This window comes from Nicotiana tabacum, chromosome 22 (assembly GCF_000715075.1).
Source record: "Nicotiana tabacum cultivar K326 chromosome 22, ASM71507v2, whole genome shotgun sequence".
Classification (NCBI taxonomy): domain Eukaryota; kingdom Viridiplantae; phylum Streptophyta; class Magnoliopsida; order Solanales; family Solanaceae; genus Nicotiana; species Nicotiana tabacum.
Genome location: NC_134101.1, coordinates 149,035,943 through 149,058,693, shown reverse-complemented (window position 1 = coordinate 149,058,693; position 22,751 = coordinate 149,035,943). Strand labels below are relative to the sequence as shown.

Below are 22,751 nucleotides of genomic sequence, written 5' to 3'. Positions count from 1 at the left end.
TCAATATAAAGCAAGGTGTAAGCAAACATCTCTCCAATCATATTTATGGAGATTTTTATGTGTTAAAACTACTTCATTATATCTTAATCTGTTTTCTTTTTCTTTTTTTTTGGTTCTCTCGATATTCGATACTCGTTTTAGGGCCGATTAAGTCTAATTCGCACGAGGGATCCTATTTTAGGGTAAAATATTCCTTAACAAAGGCAACTTTATTCCCAAAGTTCGAACCGAGCCTTCTGGTTGAGAATGAATGATACTTACCATCCCGCTTCAACCTGTAGTGGTAAATCTATTTTCAATTTAACTAGCATTTGCCTGTAATCCAAGTGTCCTCCACTAGCTAAAACGTAATGATTCATTACCTTGTGAGTTTGCTTTCACCTTGAAGGACATAATTTTATCAGTTACATCCTGCCCTACTTGATGGATGAGTGTGCTGCTTCTGGGTCTTTTGGTTCTTGCAGTCATCAACTGCAGGCAATCATTCATGAAGCTGAAACTGCAAAGGGATTAGGGGATAAATCTTCGGAAAGATACTGCCATGAGCTTCCAAAGAATTAAAGTTCCCACGACTCTCTGTAACTACAACTGGTTAAGCTACATTGATACATTGATATTGTGAATACTTTACATTATCCGTATACACAAACTTAAATCATAAAAGATATGACATGCTTATCCTCTTGAGATAATTAAAAAAAAAAGATATTTTGATATTGGTTTACATGAAATTGTGTGCTTCATTGCAGAGGCAAGAAGTGAAGAAAGATCAAATTTCTCCCGGTTCTTCATTCTTTGCTGCCAACTTCCCTAATTCATCCAGCTTACCCTCCGGACAATAAATTCAACGAAATAACCTTGAGTGCAGTGTGAGGCCACAACATCCCATAAAGCTATTTCAAGAAAAAGAAACTTGACATCGACATGTAGATGGCCACGAGCATTCGAATCACAAACCGTTGGGTAAGTACATGTGTGCAGGTTTTGTTGGCTTTTAGCTGTTCATACCGGAACAGTTGTCCCACCTGGTATTTCTGATTACCTTTGCGAGAAGTATGGGTGTTTTAGAGCCTCATCGACACTAGGTCGATCTTCCTGAAATGACGATGCAGTTAACAGACTACAGAGTCAGATACTAATTTCATCTGTCAATTAACAAGGAGAAATGCCAAATAGACAACAGATGCATCACATGTAAATTTTAGGCGTTAGACTATTTGAAGACAGAGCTTACAGGATTCCATTGTAATAATTCACGTACTAGTCGCAACGCCCATATGTTTGGGAACCTGCAGCAATAAAAACTATTCTCAGTGAGCTAGCAACTTGAAACTTTGTTGCCTCGTAGTTTGTCCTTTTGATCAGGGTAAAAGGCATTTGATCAGGGTAAAAGGCATCGGGATTCTGGTAGGGAGTCCGGAGAGCAGACATGAATACAAAACCTATCTTCAGAGGATCCCAATTTTTTATTTGACGAGAAAAGAACTCTTCAGAACATTTCCATGGAGCTGGTGAAACTGAGGCCTGAATGAAGAATAAGAATTTAAATGAATGTAGATGAGCTCTAAAACACTGAAGTTAATCATTCCCAAACTCTAAAAATTATCACGGCTATAACACAGGTACACGTTTAGTGGTATACCTCAAACATTGAATAAGCTCTCAGAATAGAAGGTGGAAAGATGTGAAATGTGAATGATTCACTCCAGTAGTTAGACTAAGAAACTAATATCATAAAAAAGCAAATAAAAGTGAAAAGAGCATTTTGACAGATAAAATCTGAAAATATTGACCGACACCAGCTAGCTTTTCCAACTGCAAATGTGGAGAAGTGAGACTCTACTAATTCAGTCTACTTATCAGACAAATGATGCGTCACAAAACCATTAGGCTCAGAAATTTGGGAAAAGCATTTCACGGATTTAATGTGAAACTGAATCACAATATTCCACCACCTAATACTTCCTGTTACATGTGAGATGTTCTTTTACACCGTATAAAACTGCCAAAACTAGTAGGCTTCAGAAATGTCAGGAAAGCATTTTTCACAGGTTAGATATGAAAATGAAATACGTTTCCACCACCTAATATCTCCTGCCATAAACAGGTATAAGACAAACATCCACTTATATTGGTAAAATAAAGGGGAAAAATGAAAAAATGAGATAGAAGAATGAAGAATCAGTTGGATGACATTGAATAAATCTAATCCGTATTGGTGTAACTTGAACATAATTGCAAGAGCTTGAACTAAGGTGATCTTTAATGACGTACTGATAGCTCAATACACAACTAAAACAAACCCACTTTACAATAGTTCCAAATAAGTGTCAAAACTTTATCACATTGAAACAGACTAAGAAATACTTGTCATTACAACAACAAAAACCCCAACATAATCCCACAAGTGGGGTCTGGGGAGGGTAGATAGTCCGGAGACCTTACCCCTACAGTGAGTGTAGAGAGGTTGTTTCCAGTGGACCCTCGGCACGAGGAAAATGAGAAAAGAGCAGTAGCATCAAGCAATAAAAATACTTGTCATTGTCATTGTCAAAAATAAATCTCTCGGACAAAACCCTGGCAACACAGTGGACCAATAGATTTAGAAAGAAGACCACTCACCTGGTCATATTTTGCTCTAGTTTGATGAAGTTTTGAGGTAACTCCAGGGCTCAGAATACACATTTCCATGAAAGATCTAAGCCTGTCAAAACATATATTGCCGCTATATTTAGCAGAATGCCAACCTAACTGGAAAGAGTAAGAGCAATCCTTCAAACCAAAATTATCTTTTTCATGCTCCCATCATCAGACAGACCATGTAAATGTGTAAAGCTCCTTTCCTCTATTAATTGATACCAAGTAAAAAACCTTTCCTCTACAATGCAACGTCTAACAAGGAGTAGCACAAATTGATTAGAGCAAATCTCTATTGAAGTATCTTATATAAATTAATACGAGTGGGAAAAAATTGAAATTCAGTTGTAATAAGACTGTTGGTGATTTGTAAGGAAAAAGCCCGAAATCTTATGGGGTTTATGGATGAACTTTTCCTTACAAATACTCAATCATATACGAAGCATAATATGATGTTTTCCATTAACAGACTTAAGTACCAAGCACTCAGCACCTGCCAATTGGCTTGAGATTGTTTCAGGATGTTAGAAACCAAAGAAGTTCTATATTTCATATGTAGAAGAGAAGATTACAAGGCCTATTTATAATACTAATTCACCTAATCTATTAGTTGTCATACACCTAATTACACCTACTATACAACTCATATACATGTGCTAGCTATGATGTAGTACATGTGTATACATGTGCTACACAACTTGTATTACACCTACTATACAACTCATATACATGTGCTAGCTATGATGTAGTACATGTGTATACATGTGCTAGACAACTTGTATGTCAACACTCCCCCTCAAGTTGGAGCATATATATTGATCATGCCCAACTTGTTACAGATATATTCAACTCGAGCTCCATTCAAAGCTTTTGTGAAAATGTCTCCCAATTGATCTCCAGTTCTAACATGACCTGTAGAGATGAGTTTTTGTTGAATCTGTTCACGAACAAAGTGACAATCTATTTCAATGTGCTTAGTCCTTTCGTGAAATACAGGATTAGAGGAGATATGAAGAGCAGCTTGATTATCACACCACAACTTTGCTGGCAATGTAGTTTGGAAGCCAACTTCACTTAATAGTTGGTGTACCCATACAACCTCACACACAGATTGTGCCATAGCTCTGTATTCTGCTTCCGCACTAGATCGAGATACGACATTTTGTTTCTTACTCTTCCACGAAATCAAGTTTCCACCAACAAAAACGCAATATCCTGTCGTGGATCTCCTATCGGCTTTTGACCCTGCCCAATCTGCATCTGTGAAACACTCAATGTTAGTGTGTTCATTATTCTTATATACTAGACCCCGTCCTGGAGATCTCTTTAGATAACAAAGAATCTGCTCCAGAGCCGCGCCCAATGCCTGACTATTGGGGAAGACATAAACTGACTCACAATGCTGACAGAGCATGCGATATCGGGACGAGTTACTGTAAGATAGTTCATATTCTCAACCAATCTCCTATATTTCTCTGGATCTTCGAATAACTGACCGTCTTCTTTCACGAGTTGTGTGTTAGGAACCATTGGCATGCTGCATGGTTTAGATCCCAACTTTCCAGTTTCAGCAACAAGTCAAGAGTATATTTTCATGGAATGTGATATCGGCAGACACTAAGTACCTTTTGAGATCTAGAGAATAACATCGATAACCTTTTTGAAGACGTGAGTACCCTAAGAACACACACTTAAGGGCCTTTGGATCTAATTTAGTTACCTGTGGACGAACATCACGAACAAAACAAGTACAACCAAATATTTTGGGTTCATTAGGAAATAATGGCTTAGAGGAAAAAAGAATCTTGTAAGGAATATTACCATGAAATACAGAAGATGGCATACGATTTATTAAAAAACAAGCTGTAGAGACGGCATCAGCCCAAAAACATTTTGGCACTTTCATTTGAAAGAGGAGTGCTTGGCCTACTTCAAGAAGATGTCTATTTTTTCGTTCTGCAACCCCATTTTGAGAAGGGGTGTCAACACAAGAACATTGATGTAGAATACCATTTGTAGCCATATAATCTTTAAACAAATCCGAAAAATATTCTTTTGCATTGTCACTCCTTAAATTACGAACGGAAACATTAAAATTAGTTTTTATTTCAGCACATTTCAGCACAAAAAATTGAAAACAACTCCGAACGATATTTCATTAAATATAACCAAGTAACACGAGAATGATCATCCACAAAGGTAACAAAATATCTAAAACCAGTTTTAGAGATAATAGGACATGGACCCCAAACATCGGTGTGAACTAACTCAAAAGGTAAGTCGACCCGTTTATTGACTCTAGAAACTTTAGGAAGGCGATGGTGTTTAGCAAACTGACATGACTCACAATCTAAAGAGGAAATACTCTGAAACTGAGGATATAACTTCTTCAAACTAGACAAGGATGGATGACCCAATCGACAGTGTACATCAAAGGGAGACAACACAGTTGAACAAGAAATGGATTTCGGCACCTGTGATTCAAGAACATAGAGACCCCCAGACTCAGAACCTTTACCAATAATCTGCTTCGTCGTAAGATCCTGAAAAAGACAATAATTGGGAAAAAATGAGACACAACAATTTAGAGTACGAGTAAGTTTACTGACAGATATTAGATTGAAAGAAAAATCAGGCAAATTTAAGACGGAACTAAGGGAAAGAGAAGATGTTGGGTTAACAGTGCCAGACCCTAAAACATATGAGGTAGACCCATCGGCTAAAGTAACTGTGGAACATTGGGTATGTGACTGAAAAGTGGAAAAGAGTTTAGAGTTACCTGTCATATGATCTGTGGCACCAGAATCAATGACCCATTTGGATGACGAAGAGAGGAGACACTTAGTGGTTTTACCTGACTCGGGGATAGTATTGATAGGAGGAGATGATGACTGAGATGGTGAAATAGTCTCGGAAGTGGCGATGTTGGCATACTGAGATCTTTTGTTCTTATTCTGAAGCTTCACACAATAACGTATGGTATGACCGAGCTCATGACAATAAAAACATTCAACTTCCCCTTGCTTTAGGTCTCGACTATCGCTACTCCGATTGCGATTACTATGACTCCTATTCTTTTGGACGCGGCTAAGCAGAGCACCACTATCGATCGTGGCTGTCGGACCTGGATGAGACTTTTCAGTACGCAACACTCTTGTAAAGGCCTCTTTCAAGGAAGAGATAGCAGTCCCAGATAAAATCTGCGATTTGGCCCCTTCAAATTCGGGAGAAAGACCAAAAAGGAAACTCATGACCGCCAGTTGTTCACGCTGAGCCTGTTGTACCTTCACATCTGGACTAAACGGCAATATAACATTAAGCTCATCATACACCTTCTTAAACTCTGAGAAGTAAGTGGTGAGAGAGCGATCTTGCATGGATGGATGGTAAAATGTCTGGCACACATCATACATGCGAGACAAGTTTCCTTTGCCAGAGTACAAAAAATCTAAATAATCCATTAGATCATTCACATAATCACAATGAGAAACTAGATCATTTACCTCACTGTGCATCGAATTCTTGATTTGGAGAAACAATTTTGCATCTTCCTTTAACCAGACTGATTTAGTCTCATCCTTGGGTGGATCATCAACCAAGTGGTTCTCTTTGTCGATGCTCCGCAAATAGAGACGAATCGTCTTACTCCAATCCATGTAAGTGGAACCCATGAACTTATTCTCCGTAATTTTGGACATAACCGGAATGACATCAACGGTAGGTTTCGTTTCAGTCATCTTGCACCCAAATAATAGCAGAATCAAATAGTCAAGAACAGTGCAGTGAAATTTGAACAGTGCAGTGAACAGTGAACAGTGATATTTGAACAGTACAGTGAACAGTGAATAGTAATATTTGAACAGTGAACAGTGCAGTGAACAGTGCCGGAACATTGATCTTGGAAAATGAAAGTTGTCAGGAAAAAAAAATTCTGACAGTACCACTTTGGTCGGAATAGTGAGTAGAAAAATCTGTAAAGAAGCGGCCGGAGCAAAAAATGGCCAGAAATAGTGAAATAAAATCAAAGCAGCGAAAGACTGTTCTGAACAAAAATAATTCGAACGGGGAAAAAAAAAATTCTCAACAACAAACTGATGAAAAAAACTTCAATGCTCTGACACCATGTTAGAAACCAAAGAAGTTCTATATTTCATATCTAGAAGAGAAGATTACAAGGCCTATTTATAATACTAATTCACCTAATCTATTAGTTGTCATACACCTAATTACACCTACTATACAATTCATATACATGTGCTAGCTATGATGTAGTACATGTGTATACATGTGCTACACAACTTGTATTACACCTACTATACAACTCATATACATGTGCTAGCTATGATGTAGTACATGTGTATACATGTGCTAGACAACTTGTATGTCAACACAGGAATTTAACTTCCTTTTTATTTTCTAATGAATCGTAGTCATTTCAAATGAAATTTGAAATCTAAATCAGTTGTTATTAGCTACCAAAGTGACACCACATATTTCAATCAAAATTCCCGGCTGTGGCTTAACTTATGATTAAGGTACACATTGCAAGTCAACTACAAAGAAGAGTAACTTCAGATTCGTGTTAGAATGTTAACTGTTAGCGATATAATGTCAGAGTAGAGTATTAGAAGAGTAATGTAATTGTGTTAGACGTCCCAGATTGAAAAATATAACATGTATTGTATTTAACACCTATAAATAGGTGTCTTATATTCATCAAATCATCAGGTATTTAATACATCTTCTATTCTCTTAAAATTCTCTCACAGTACAACTCTATTCTTTCTCCATATTCCCATCACCTTAAACACAGATTGCTGCAGAAATATAAGTCATGGCTTAAGACATAGTTTCATCAACTTTTAATCCTCAAGGTTCTGATTTCAGTTGTGCAGAAATCAGACACCTTGTCTTCAGTGGTACTTAAGGCAGATCGACTACATCTTTTTGTGGACGATTAACTGAAGACGATGTAATACTTATATATACTACCGTATTGTAAAACAAGATACCAATCACCTTCCACGTGGAAAAATAATCAAAATAAAATGCAACATATATGGTTAACCACGTTAATTTTTTTCCAAGAAGTCGAAAAAGTACTCTATCGAGCTGGCATAATCATTTCTAAACTGGACTTACTTGTAAGCTAGCTCCTTCAAGCTTTCGCTCCAACCCTCTAGGTGCTGATCTAAAAGAGCACGCGTCCTAGAACTCACCTGAAACACGTCTGGAGTACCCAAAACCAGTTCTAAGATCACTACACCAACACTCCACATGTCATACCTGTTCAACACAAACATAATGAGAAGCTCTGTGAGACTAGTGCATGTAACACTTCCTTAGAAGAGAAAAGATACAATGCCCTATAACTTTTTTTTAATAATCGTGTTGTCTGGGCCAGTTTGCGCGCACCTCGACTAATTCCACGGGATACTTGTCAGCTCCCGCCAGCAACAAGGCTTGGATAGATGGGAAGAAATCACCTAGTGTTTTTTGCCTCTACTGGGATCTGAACCTGAGACCTCATGGTTTTCACCCACTTCATTGACCACTAGGCCACACCCTTGGGTGCGCTGATTTTCTTGAGTTAATGAATGAATTTACATTAAGTGAATACCAGTCATAATGATGAATAAAAATCTGGTTGTCTTCAGGAGTCATTCAGTTCCAAATTACACATTAGATATTCAAAAGACTTATATGACGAATGCACAACTTATGTTATACAACTGTGGAAACATAATAACAGGCATATAACCAAAACTAAAATTCAGAAGTAACAAGAACCTGACATACTTCATAGTAGTGAGAGTCAGCCCTTGATACCAACTGGCATTCAAAAGAGCTTCAGGTGGAGTATATTCATAAGTTTGTTCAGCTCTGTGAAAAAGAAAAAGGAAATAAAAATGAGAAATATAAAAAATGTAAAAATATAAAAAGGTGGTGAAATTCCTCTATATATCACAGAAAAAATGGCTAGGAGCAGCAAAAGAGATCATATGATTTTTAAGTATACATTTTTCAGCACAAAAAGTAGAAGACAAACATTCCATCATTTGGGCAACAAACTTCCCTAATGAATTCATGTTCAGCCCATACTTCGAGAGATTGTTGGAAGCCCTGTGATTAGCCCATATGAAAGTAGGGAAATGGTAATGCTCAACTGGTTATCCCAGTGCTTGGATCAAATGGACAACTAGTAACCTAATGCTAGGCGCTAGCAGGATAACTGAAGAACAAGATTAATCAGTGATACACTGAAACAACCATACATTTTCCATGTGGCAATGTCTTATTTTGGTTGCATGTCCCGTGATGTGTCATCCTTGTTGTTTTTGATATACCAACCTTTTAACCTTTAGATCAACCGATTTAAAATTACTTTAAGTGCCGTATATGCATAGGCAGACAACTAGGGTGGATGGTGGAACCACTGATTACAGTGTTTGTTTAGTTCAAATATACATGCTACTATAACACTCAGCCAGCAAACAGGGAGGGAGAGATCAACAATGCTCCTCATCTTATATCAACATAATAGACAAGGGTTACAAAGACGACCACACCATGATCGATTACTGGGAGCAAATAAACATCAATAATATAAAGAACTCAGTAGTGTCGTCAGTCAATAGCTGCATAATGCAGATGGTATACAAACATGATTGGAAATGAAATCTAAATTCTATATCAGGTGACAATATTTGATTTTAGTTGGCGGGCATATAGTCACATGACACTATAGACGGCGCACCCAAGAGAAAAAACACCACTCTATGACTAGGATTTACAAGTAAATGTACGCTACAAGTTCAGAGTGCCTAGATGTCATTCAGTGAAAAGCAAAAAGAGCCGAAAAGAAAGATTCGGCAAATATGATACCTTGAAGGCCCAATAGACCCATACAAGTGCTTCAATGTGAAATCATCCACAGCGCTACCAAAGTCAATAATACGCCTGAAAATTGGTAAGGCTACTCAGAATAGGCAAGAAAAGTGTCAACTATTATCCATCTACCAAATTATTAACTCATAATATCCGCGTTAGTGTGAGTCAATGTGTGACGATCTGGCCGGTTGTCTTAAGAATTAACGCCCCGATCCCCTATTAACTGCTTTCCCCAAATTAATTTCTGCTATTTTGATTTGCCAGGATGTTCGGTTTCAAGTTTCAGAGAGTTTTTGGGACACTTAGTCCCTAAATGAGAGCTTAAGTGTTGGAAAGTTGACCGTAGTCGGAACAGTGTGAAGATGGCCTCGGATTGGAAATCCGATAGTTCCGTTAGCTCCGTTGGGTGATTTTGGGGTTAGGAGCGTGTTCGGAGTGTGTTTTGGAGGTCCATAGCTAATTTAGGCTTGAAATGCCGAAAGTTGAATTTTTGAAGTTTCCGGTCCGATAGTGAGATTTTGATCTGAGGGTCGGAATGGAATTCCGAGAGTTGCAGTAGTTCCGTTGTATCATTTGGACGTGTGCACAAAATTTCAGGTCATTCGGACGAGGTTTGGCAGACTTTTTGATCGAAAGCGTATTTTGAGAAATTTGGAGTTCTTAGGCTTAAATCCATGGTTAATTCGAGGTTTCGATGTTGTTTTAGGTGTTTTAAGGATTGGTACAAGTTTGGATAGTGGTTTGTGACTTGTTGGTGCCTTTGGTTGAGGTCCCGGAGGCCTCGGGATGAATTCGGATGGTTAACGGAGGAAATTTTGGAATTGAAGTTGCTGCAGCAGCTGGTCTTCTGGTATTTTCGCATCTGCGATTTGGGGACCGCAGATGCGGCGCCGCAGATGCGGCGCCGCAGATGCGATTAAAGGTTCGCAGAATCGGAACCGCTCCTGCGGTTAATGTTTCGTAGATGCGAGAATTGGGCCCTTAAGTGAAAGTTGCAGATACGACATTTGTTTCGCAGAAGCGGGACCGCACAGGGCCGCAGATGTGGAAATCACTGGCCAGAACATATAAATAGTTGCCTTCGCGAAATTTAGGGATTCTTTCACCATTTTCATCCGGGTTTGAAGCTTTTGAGAAAGATTTTTGAGGAAAACAAAGGGGAATCACTTGGAGGTAATGTCCTTGACTTTATAACTCGTTTTTATGTGATTAAAGACCTAATTAGTATGGAGAAATTTAGGAAAAATGGTTAATTAGTGCTTGAGTTTAAGAGGCCTTTAAATGAGGATTTAAGTGGTCATTTGGACTCCAATTTCAGTGTTCTTGTTATGTATAGACTCGTGAGTGTACGAGGTTTCTGAAAATGTAAATTTCACCCGATTCCGAGATGTGGGCCCGAGGGGAGTTTTGGTCATTTTACATAATTTCACGTATTAGCTTTGAATTTAATCGTAGAATCAGTTGCTTGAAGTGTTATTTACATTATCAAATTAAATTGAATAGATTTGGGCCATTTGGAGTCGAGTACTCGTGGCAAGAGCGTGGTTTCAGGTTGACTTTGAGCCGGTTCGAGGTAAGTGACTTGTCTAACCTTGTGTGGGGGACCTTCCCCTTAGGATTGATATATTTGGTAATTAAAATGCCTTGTACGTGAGGTGACGAGTGCGTACTTGTGCAAATTGTTGGAAATCCAGTTTTCTTTAAGTAATTACTAGCATGTTTCTTTTCCTGTTTCTATTACTTGCACTATTAAGCCTGTTGTTAGCTTAGGAAAGCATGTCTAAGTGACTTAATTGTTTTATTTGTTCAACCTGCCTTACTTGAATTCTGTGCAGCATGCTAGGCTAGAATCACTTGTTGCCTTTATATGAAATATTGCCATTTCTGTATATTTTCCTATTGCTGCTGTGTATTTATTTTGGGACTACGGATGTGGGATTCCGGTAGCTCCCCCTTGTATGTTTACCTTGGGACTGCGGGTTAGATTCCCGATAGATCCCCCTGCACAGTTATATAGAACTACGGGAATGCACCAGGTAGATTCCCTCAGTACTGGGTATTTACATTTGGGACTGCGGGTTAGATTCCCGATAGATCCCTCGCACACTGATAGTTGGACTACGAGACGGGATCCCGGGAGATCCTTCTGACATATATATAATGGACTACGGGACGGTATCCCGGGAGATCCACGGGACAGTTGTGATTGGGACTACAGGACGGTATCCTGGAAGATGCTCGATTGTTATCTCTGTGTTGAGCTGTATTTCCATTCGGTGATTTATTCTGACTCTGTTCTAGTTGTTGTTGTTCTTTCAATCCTATGTTATTTCTTGTTGTTGTACTTATTTATACTGTTTTATTCCACACTGTTAACCCCTATATCTTATTTAATCTCAGTAGGGCCTTGACCTTCCTCGTCACTACCCAACCGAGGTTAGGCTTGACACTTACTGAGTACCGCTGTGGTGTACTCATGCCCCTTCTGTGCATGTTTTTTCATGTGCAGATCCAGGTACCGCTGATCAGGCCTACTATCGTTGAGGGAGGCGACTGCTTTAGAGACTCCGAGGTACATCTGCCGCGTCCGCAGACCAAGGAGTCCCTTTCTATTCCTGCCTTTAGTATTTAGCCACTTGTACTTTTCTGTTCTTATTTAGACATTCCGGAGTTAGAGCTGTGTATTATTTGTCATAGCTTGTAATTCATGGGTTTCCGGATCTTGGATTTATGTTTGGTATTGAGAGTTAGATATGGTGTATGCCGAGTGCCACATTTAACATTGTTATTGCCTTATTTCTATTTTTAATTTGTATTACTTCTGCAAATTTTGATTTTCTTCCGCAATTTAGGCTTACCTAGTCGTAGAGACTAGGTGCCGTCACGATGGTTCACGGAGGGCGAACCTAGGGTCGTGACAAGTTGGTATCAGAGCTCTAGGTTCATAGGAGTCATGGATCACAAGCTGGTTTATTAGAGTCTCGCATCTACGAGAGGCTATGTAACTGTTAGGAAAATTTTACTTCATTCGATTTCCTTGTCGTGCGATATTTTTGACATCACAATTCTAAACCTCTGTCTTCTATTCTCTCACAGATGGTGAGGACACGTGCTACACGAGATGATCAGGCACCCTCGCCCCCTACTGCAGCCGTCAGAGGCCGGGGCCGGGGTAGAAGCCGAGGACGCGCATGTGGTGCAGCAAGAACACCTGCGCGAGCTGCCGCCGAGGTACCACCAGCAGTTCCAGCCGGAGTCCAGACACCTGACACGCCTACTGCTACAACTACTCCAACTCTTCAGGAGACTTTGGCACAGTTCATGAGCATGTACACCACTTTGGCTCAGGCAGGATTGTTTCCCCTTGCTGCAGCCACATCTCAGGCCGGGGGAGGAGCACAGACTCCCGTCGCCCGCACCCCTGAGCAGCGAGTGCATGTTGAGCAGGTCCCTGAGATTATTCATGTAATGCCTGTAGTGCCAGTTCAGCCCGAGGACAGGGTAGCGGCTTCCTAGGAGGAGCAGCTGAGGCTTTCAAGAGGTACAAGCCTCCTGTATTCAGCGGTCTAGCATCAGAGGATGCTCTGGGATTTCTAGATGAGAGCTACCGCATTATCCGTACCATGGGTATATTAGGATCGAGCGGGGTTTCCTTCACTACCTTCCAGCTTCGAGGAGCAGCCTATGAGTGGTGGCGCACCTATGAGTTAGACAGTCCGGATGAGGCTGCTTCACTGACTTGGACTCAGTTTTCAGATCTGTTCCTAAGCGAGTATGTTCCTCAGAGCCTCAGGGACGCATGGCGCACCGAGTTTGAGCATTTGCACCAGGGTGCTATGACTGTCTCAGAGTATGCTGTCCGTTACACCAGTTTGGCTAGGCACGCACCAGCCTTGGTTTCTACTGTCCGCGAGAGAGTTCGCCGGTTCATTGAGGGGCTTATTCCCAGCATCAGGTTTAGCATGGCTCGTGAGTTGGAGATGAATATTTCTTATCAGGTTGTGGTGAGCATTGCTAGGAGGATTGAGGGTATGCATGCTAGGGAGAGAGGAGAGGGAGGTCAAGAGGTCTCGAGAGTCGGGCCATTATTCTGGTGCCCGTACCCCAGCTGCAGGTCGCCATGGTAGAGGTTATATAAGTCGCCCTGTTCATTCAGCTCTTCGAGCAGCCAGTAGTGCTCCAGCTCCTCCTAGGCCTCAGGAGCCTTATTATGCACCATCGGTCTCTAGCGCGCCTCCTGCGTGGGGTGCTTTCAGAGGTCAGTAGAGCAGACCTGGCTCGAGCCAGTCACAACCACCACGTCCTTCCAGAGCTTGTTTTGAGTGTGGTGACACACGTCATATGGTGAGAGATTTCCCTAGACTTGGGAGGGGTGCACCTCCACAGACTTCTCAGCCACAGCGTGCCCCGCAGAGTTCTCAGGCTATGGTTACAGCTCTAGTTGCTACCCCACCTGCTCAGCCAGCTAGAGGTGGAGGTCAGGGAGGTAGAGGTCGCCCTAGAGGGGAGGCCAGGCCAGATACTATGTCCTTCCTGCCCGTACCGAGGTTGTTGCCTCCGATTCTGTCATCACAAGTATTATATTGGTTTGCCACAGAGATGCATCGGTTCTATTCGATCCAGGATCTACTTACTCTTATGTGTCTTCTTATTTTGCTCCGCATTTGGGTGTATCTCGGGATTCTTTGAGTTCCCCTGTTTATGTTTCTACTCCTGTGGGAGATTCTCTTGTTGTGGACCGCATCTATCGGTCGTGTTTGATTGCTCTTAGTGGTTTTGAGACTAGAGCCGATTTATTGTTGCTCAGCATGGTAGATTTTGACATTATCTTGGGCATGGATTGGTTGTCGTCCCATTATGTTATTCTTGACTGTCACGCCAAAACCGTGACGCTGGCTATGCCAGGTGTACCGCGTATTGAGTGGATGGGTACTTTAGATCACACTTCCAGTAGAGTTATTTCTTTTCTTAAAGCTCAGCATATGGTTGAGAAGGGGTGTGACGCGTACTTAGCTTATGTGAGAGATGTCAGTATTAATACCTTTCAGTTGATTCAGTCCCAGTAGTACGGGATTTTCCCGATGTGTTTCCAGTTGATCTTCCAGGCATGCCGCCTGATAGAGATATTGATTTTGGCATCGATCTTTTGTCGGGCACTCAGCCCATTTCTATTCCTCCGTATCGTATGGCTCCTCCTGAGTTGAAGGAGTTAGAAGGATCAGTTACAGGAATTGTTTGATAAGGGTTTTATTAGGCCCAGTGTATCACCTTGGGGTGCTCCTGTCTTGTTTGTGAAGAAAAATGATGGTTCTATGCGTATGTGTATTGATTATCGCCAGCTGAATAAGGCTACAGTGAAGAACTGTTATCCTTTGCCTCGTAATGATGATCTGTTTGACCAGCTTCAGGGCGCACGGGTGTTTTCTAAGATTGATTTGCGCTCAGGTTACCATCAGTTGAAGATTCGGGAGCCAAATATCCCGAATACTGCTTTCAGGACTCGGTATGGTTATTACGAGTTCCTTGTCATGTCATTTGGGCTGACCAATGCCCCAGCAACCTTTATGCATTTGATGCACAGTGTGTTCCGGCCGTATCTTAACTCGTTCATCATTGTCTTTATTGATGATATTTTGGTGTATTCCCGGAGTCAGGAAGATCATGAGCAGCACCTGAGGACTGTGCTTCAGACTCTGAGAGAGAAGAAGTTATATGCTAAATGCTCGAAATGTGAGTTTTGGTTGGATTCAGTGGCATTCTTAGGCCACGTGGTATCGAGAGGGTCAGGTGGATCCGAAAAAGGTAGAGGTCGTGCAGAGTTGGCCCAGACCATCCTCAGCTACCAAGATCCGCAGTTTCCTTGGTTTGGCTGGCTACTACCGTCGTTTTGTGGAGGGGTTTTCATCGATTGCAGCCCCTATGACCAGGTTGACCCAGAAGGGTGCTCCGTTTTAGTGGACGGAGGAATGTGAGGCGAGCTTTCACAAGCTCAAGACAGCTTTGACCACAGCCCCAATTTTGATACTGCTTATAGGTTCGGGGTCTTATACGGTCTATTGTGATTCCTCGAGGGTTGGCCTCGGAGCGGTGTTGATGCAGGACGGTAGGGTGATTGCCTACGCGTCTAGACAGTTGAAGATACATGAGAAGAACTACCCTATTCACGACCTTGAGTTAGCTGCCATTGTTCATGCCCTGAAGATTTGGCGCCATTACTTATACGGGGTTCCCTGTGAGATTTATACTGACCATCGGAGCTTGCAGCATTTGTTCAAGCAAAAGGATCTAAATTTGCGCCAAAGGAGGTGGTTAGAGTTGCTGAAGGATTATGACATCACTATTTTGTATCACCCGGGTAAGGCCAATGTAGTGGCTGATGCCTTGAGTCGCCGGGCGGAGAGTTTGGGAGTTTGGCATATTTACCAGCATCAGAGAGGCCTATGGTGATAGATGTTTAGGCCTTAGCCAGCCAGTTTGTGAGATTGGATCTTTCGGAGCCCAGTCAGATTCTAGCTTGCGTGGTTTCTCGGTCTTTCTTATTTGACCGTATCAGGGAGCGACAGTATGATGACCCTCATTTGCTTGTCCTCAAGGACAAGGTTCAGCACGGTGATGCCAGAGATGTGATTATTGGTGATGATGGGGTATTGAGGATGCAGGGTCGAATTTATGTAACCAATGTTGATGAGCTTCGAGAGTTGATTCTAGAGGAGGCCCATAGTTTGCGGTATTGCATCCATCCGGATGCCGCGAAGATGTATCATGATTTTGAGACAGCACTATTGGTGGAGGCGGATGAAGAAAGATATTGTTAGATTCATAGCTCGGTGTCTCAACTGTCAGCAGGTGAAGTATGAGCACCAGAGACAGGGTGGGTTGCTTCAGCAGATAGAGATTCCGGAGTGGAAGTGGGAGCGGATCACCATGGACTTTGTAGTTGGTCTCTCACGGACTTTGAGAAAGTTCGATGCTATTTGGGTGATTGTAGATCGGCTGACCAAGTCCGCTCATTTCATTCCTGTGGGCACTACTTATTCTTCGGAGCGGTTGGCGGAGATTTATATCCGGGAGATTGTTCGTCTGCATGGTATTCCAGTGTCCATCATTTCAGACAGAGGTACTCAGTTCACATCACGGTTCTGGAGGGCCGTTCAGCATGAGTTGGGTACTCGGGTGGAGTTGAGTACAGCATTTCACCCCCAGACGGACAGACAGTCCCAGCGCACTATTCAGATTCTTCAGGATATGCTCTGAGCGTGTGTGATTGAGTTTGGAGGGTTTTGGGATCAGTTCTTGCCATTGGCGGAGTTTGCTTACAACAACAGCTATCAGTCCAGCATTCAGATGGCACCGTATGAGGCTTTATATGGTAGACGGTGTAGATCCCCGGTGGGCTGGTATGAGCCGGGTGAGGCTAGATTATTGGGCACAGACTTAGTTCAGGATGCTTTGGAGAAGGTTAAGGTGATTCAGGATAGACTCCGTACAGCCCAGTCCAGACAAAAGAGTTACGCGGACCGGAAGGTTCGTGATGTTTCCTATATGGTTGGAGAGCGGGTTCTGCTTCGGGTGGCGTCATGAGATTCGGGAAGAAAGGAATGTTGAGTCCGAGATTTATTGGCTCTTTTGAGATATTGAGGCGTGTTGGGGAGGTTGCTTATGAGCTTGCCTTACCTCCCAGCTTGGCAGGAGTTCATCCGGTATTTCATGTCTCGATGCTCCGGAGGTATCACGGCGATCCGTCGCACGTGTTGGATTTCAGTTCAGTCCAGTTGGACAAGGATCTATCTTATATTGAAGAGCCAGTGGCAATATTGGACAGGCAGGTTAGAAAGCTGAGGTCAAAGAACATTGCATCAGTAAAGGTCCAATGGCGGGGTCAGCCGGTCGAGGAGGCAACCTGGGAGACCGAGCAGGATATGCGCAACCGTTATCCTCATCTTTTCACTACTTCAGGTATGTCTTTATGCTCGTTCGAGGATGAACGAATGTTTAAGTGTAGGAGGATGTGACGACCCGGCCGGTCGTCTTAAGAATTAATGCCCTGATCCTCTTTTAACTGCTTTTCCCAAGTTTATTTCTGCTATTTTCATTTGCCGAGATGTTCGGTTTCAAGTTTCAGAGAGTTTTTGGGACACTTAGTCCCTAAATGAGAGTTTAAGCGTTGGAAAGTTTACCGTAGTCGGAACAGTGTGAAGACGGCCTCGGAATGGAAATCTGATGATTCCGTTAGCTCCGTTGGGTGATTTTGGGGTTAGGAGCGTGTTTGGGGTGTGTTTTGGAGGTCTGTAGCTAATTTAGGTTTGAAATGCCGAAAGTTGAATTTTTGAAGTTTCCGGTCCGATAGTGAGATTTTGATCCGAGGTTCGGAATGGAATTTCGAGAGTTGCAGTAGTTCTGTTGTGTCATTTGGGACGTGTGTGCAAAATTTCAGGTCATTCGGACGAGGTTTGGTAGACTTTTTGATCGAAAGCGTATTTTGAGAAATTTGGAGTTCTTAGGCTTAAATCCATGGTTAATTCGAGGTTTCGATGTTGTTTTATGTGTTTTAAGGATTGGTACAAGTTTGAATAGTGGTTTGTGACTTGTTGGTGCCTTTGGTTGAGGTCCCGGAGGCCTCGGGATGAATTCGGATGGTTAACGGAGGAAATTTTGGAGTTGAAGTTGCTGCAGCAGCTGGTCTTCTAATATTTTCGCATCTGCGGTTAAAGGTTCGCAGAAGCGGAACCACTCCTGTAGTTAATGTTCCGCAGATGCGAAAATTGGGCCCTTAAGTGAAAGTCGCAGATGCGACATTTGTTCCGCAGATGCGGTCCCAGGGCCGCAGATGCGGAAATCACTGGCCAGAACATATAAATAGTTGCCTTCGAGAAATTTAGGGATTCTTTCACCATTTTCATCCGGGTTTGAAGCTTTTGAGAGAGATTTTTTAGGAAAACAAAGGGGAATCACTTGGAGGTAACGTCCTTGACTTCATAACTCGTTTTTATGTGATTAAAGACCTAATTAGTATGGAGAAATTTAGGAAAAATGGTTAATTACGGTTTGAGTTTAAGAGGCCTTTAAATGAGGATTTGAGGGGTCACTTGGACTCTGATTTCAGTGTTCTTGTTATGTATAGACTCGTGAGAGTACGAGGTTTCTGAAAATGTAAATTTTACCTGATTCCGAGACGTGGGCTCGAGGGGAGTTTTGGTCATTTTACATAATTTCACGTATTAGCTTAGAATTTAATCGTAGAATCAGTTGCTTGAAGTGTTATTTACATTATGAAATTGAATTAAATAGAATTTGGGCCATTTGGAGTCGAGTACTCGTAGCAAGAGCGTGGTTTCAGGTTGACTTTGAGTCGGTTTGAGGTAAATGGCTTGTCTAACCTTGTGTGGGGGACCTTCCCCTTAGGATTGATATATTTGGTAATTGAAATGCCTTGTACGTGAGGTGACGAGTACGTACTTGTGCAAAGTGTTGGAAATCCAATTTTCTTTAAGTAATTACTAGCATGTTTCTTTTCCTGTTTCTATTACTTGCACTATTAAGCATGTTGTTAGCTTAGGAAACCATGTCTAAGTGACTTAATTGCTTTATTTGTTCAACCTGCCTTACTTGAATTCTGTGCAGCATGCTAGGCTAGAATCACTTGTTGTCTTAATATGAAATATTACCATTTTTGTATATCTTCCTGCTGCTGCTGCCGTGTATTTATTTTGGGACTACGGATGTGGGATTCCGGTAGCTCCCCCTTGTCTGTTTACCTTGGGATTGCGGGTTAGATTCCCGATAGATCTCCCTGCACAGTTATATAGAACTACGGGAATGCACCCGGTAGATTCCCCCAGTACTGGGTATTTACATTTGGGACTGCGGGTTAGATTCCCGATAGATCCCCCTGCACAGTTATATAGAACTACGGGAATGCACCCGGTAGATTCCCCCAGTACTGGGTATTTACATTTGGGACTGCGGGTTAGATTCCCGATAGATCCCCCGCACACTAATAGTTGGACTACGGGACGGGATCCCAGGAGATCCTTCTGACATATATATAATGGACTACGGGACGGTATCCCAGGAGATCCACGGGACAGTTGTGATTGGGACTACAGGACGGTATCCTGGAAGATGCTCGATTGTTATCTCTGTGTTGAGCTGTATTTCCCTTCCGTGATTTATTCTGACTCTGTTCTAGTTGTTGTTGTTCTTTCAATCCTATGTTATTTCTTGCTGTTGTACTTATTTGTACTGTTTTATTCCACACTGTTAACCCCTATATCTTATTTAATCTCAGTAGGGCCTTGACCTTCCTCGTCACTACCCAACCGAGGTTAGGCTTGGCACTTACTGAGTACCGCTGTGGTGTACTCATGCCCCTTCTGCGCATATTTTTTCATGTGCAGATCCAGGTACCGCTGATCAGGCCTACTATCGTTGAGGGAGGCGACTGCTTTAGAGACTCCGAGGTACATCTGCTGCGTCCGCAGACCAAGGAGTCCCTTTCTATTCCTGCCTTTAGTATTTAGCCCTTCTGTACTTTTCTGTTATTATTTAGACATTCCGGAGTTAAAGCTGTGTATTATTTGTCTTAGCTTGTGATTCATGGGTTTCCGGGTCTTGGATTCATGTTTCGTATTGAGAGTTAAACATGGTGTATGCCGAGTGGCACATTTAAACAATGTTACAGCTTTATTTCTGTTTTGAATTGTTTACTTCCGCAAATTTTGGTTTTCTTCCACAATTTAGGCTTACCTAGTCGTAGAGACTACGTGCCGTCACGATGGTTCACGGAGGGCGAACCAGGGTCGTGACACAATGTCCAATATGGGACAAATATTTTATTAAGTAATGACTAAACTTTAGTTAGAGGCTGGGAATATTCGTGCTTCCTCTTTTTTTTTTATGACTCAAAAATACAACTTTAACCTTTAATCAAGGTAGAGAAACATTCTTTCCAATCCAAAAAGACAGGCTAAAAGAATCCTCTTTTTTTTTTCTTCTTCTTAGCCCATTTTGTCCTCTCCCTTCCCAAATTCCGTCATCCCCACCCTGGCCTCTTTTTCCTTCTTTTTCTTGTCAAACCTCACATTCTGAGGAAACAAATATTAGATATTGTTGACGAACTTAATTATAGGATAAAAATCAGAGAATCAAATTTGTAATTAATAGCTTGATTGTAGGAAAATTGTATTGTAGCTGAATATTCTCTCATTATTTTTGTTAGATAGTTATATGTAAATAGTCCTAGTCTCATATGTAGTAGAAGTAAAATATGTCCTAGTCCCATATGTAGTAGGAGTAAAATAAGTCCTAGTCCCATATGTAGTAGGAGTAAAATAAGTCCTAGTCCCATATGTAGTAGGAGTAGAATATGTATTATATATAGGGCTCATTGTATCATTGTTAATAGTAGACTTTTCTCTCGTGCATTCTCACATGGTATCAGAGCTTCAGTGAGAAAATTATCGTTGTGCATCATTCTAGCGACATTCGGAAAGAAAGATCTCGTCGTCGTTCAATTTTCCGGCAACTTTGTCTTGTTTTCGGGGTTCATCATTGCAACAGTGGTATTGTGCATATACCAGTACCACCACCAAATCCGAAACCCTAGTGCGACCAAACCCCAGAAATTCCAGTTCCATCGAAATAGAAAAGTCGGTCACTGTGCGTCTTTCCGGTTGACGACTCAAGATTGATTTGCGTTATCTCCTCATCGGTAAGTGTTGTGCGGACACCAATACTACCATCTTTATTCGGAAAAGTCGGGCAACAAAACCCCAGTCAATTGCTCCGGCAGAAAGTCCCTCACGCGCCTCCATGCGCCGCCAGAACTAGGGTTCCGACAAGCTACAATAACTTTTCCGGCGTGTGTGAGCCATTCCAGCCACTTTCTGGCAAAACTTCTTAAGGACAACTTACTCGTCCAGTGATTCCGAGCCTACCCATATAAATTACATCAAATTTTGACAACTTTTATTTGTGAACAGTAATTTCCAGAAAAGTTTCTGTTTTCTGGTGGTGTTTTAGAACCTATTTTGTAATTTTTCTGGCGGCCTTGCAGCCAACTTGTGCTTATTAGCAACCACTTGGTTTTGTTGCTCAGGGGAGTCTAGCGACCTTGTATGTCGAATGATCAGCTTGCAAATACTTTCACAAAGTCATTCATTGGTCCTCGTATTAGTTACATATGTAACAAGCTCGGTATATATGATTTGTATGCATCAACTTGAGGGGGAGTGTTAGATAGTTATGTGTAAATAGTCCTAGTCCCATATGTAGTAGGAGTAAAATATGTCCTAGTCCCATATGTAGTAGAAGTAGAATAAGTCCTAGTCTCATATGTAGTAGGAGTAGAATATGTATTATATATAGGGCTCATTGTATCCTTGTTAATAGTAAATTCTTCTCCCGTGCATTCTCATAATTTTCATTTATTTACTTTCCTAGAATAGATGTAGAACTTTTGTATAAAGGCATGTATTAGTAGGATGTAAAATACATTGAAATAAAAAGAAGCCTTCTCTTCTTCTCAATTTCATCATGGTATCAGAAGCCATTGTTGCCCTTTTGAGGTGAGTTTTCTCCCTCTGCAACACTAGGGTTCCATAGGTTGAGTTTTCTCCCTCTTTCTTATAGTTTTCTTGCTAAAGTTTCTGTCCGAAGCCTTTTTTTCACCCTCGACCAGTTCTGTACAAAAACTGGTATCACTGGAAGGATTATACCTACTGTACGACCTACCCAAACAAGTTTCAGATTTTTCCGAACACCAGAAGACAAGTCCGGCGTAACCAGTTAGTTCCAGGAGCCTTTTTTTTCAAATTCTAAAGGTTGTTTTTGGGTTACCAGGTTCTTCTCTTTAGAATTTATATTCTGAAATTTCTTTTTTGTGCTTCGGATTGTTCAAAAATATGGGGGACTCAAAAACAGTAGATAACAATAATTCTATTTCACATGGTATTAGTATGTTAAAATTGGAGGGTGCTGGTTCGTATCTTGCCTGGTCAAGGGCTTGTTTGTTGTTTATTAAATCCAGGAAGATGATTTGTTATATTACCGGAGAAAAGAAACAACCTGTTGTGACTGATGCTACTTATAGTCAATGGGATTCTAATAATTCCCTTGTTATGACTTGGCTTTTGAATACTATGCACCCTCGAATTTCTAAGCAATATTTGTTGCTTGACACTGTTGAAAAAATCTGGAATTCAGTCAAGCGCACTTATTCTCGC

At 41.5% G+C, this 22,751-nt stretch overlaps 2 protein-coding genes across 13 annotated transcripts in view; both read right to left on the bottom strand.

The window, feature by feature from the left end:
• Positions 1-591: 591 nt before the first annotated feature.
• Positions 592-22,751, bottom strand: part of LOC107820295 (putative protein phosphatase 2C 51) — a 60,994-nt gene continuing 38,834 nt past the window's right edge. For 2 of the 12 annotated variants that reach the window (XM_075243572.1, XM_075243562.1), the window contains exons 14-19: positions 9,523-9,597; positions 8,437-8,520; positions 7,780-7,923; positions 2,623-2,704; positions 1,235-1,524; positions 592-1,095 (exon numbers count right to left, since the gene is read on the bottom strand). In XM_075243572.1, the coding sequence (XP_075099673.1) occupies positions 1,261-1,524; positions 2,623-2,704; positions 7,780-7,923; positions 8,437-8,520; positions 9,523-9,597 (649 nt within the window). In that variant the 3' untranslated portion in view covers positions 592-1,095; positions 1,235-1,260. Of the gene's footprint in view, positions 1,096-1,234; positions 1,525-2,622; positions 2,705-6,140; positions 6,375-7,779; positions 7,924-8,052; positions 8,222-8,436; positions 8,521-9,522; positions 9,598-22,751 lie in introns of those variants that run through there. The other 10 variants (XR_012704840.1, XR_012704842.1, XR_012704841.1 and 7 more) reach the window with 10 other exon arrangements.
• Positions 5,006-6,134, bottom strand: LOC142176342 (uncharacterized). The gene is made up of 2 exons (XM_075243576.1): positions 5,417-6,134; positions 5,006-5,180 (listed from the first exon to the last, which is right to left on the bottom strand). The coding sequence occupies exons 1-2, from the start codon at positions 6,096-6,098 to the stop codon at positions 5,152-5,154; spliced, it is 711 nt and encodes a 236-aa protein (XP_075099677.1). The 5' UTR covers positions 6,099-6,134; the 3' UTR covers positions 5,006-5,151.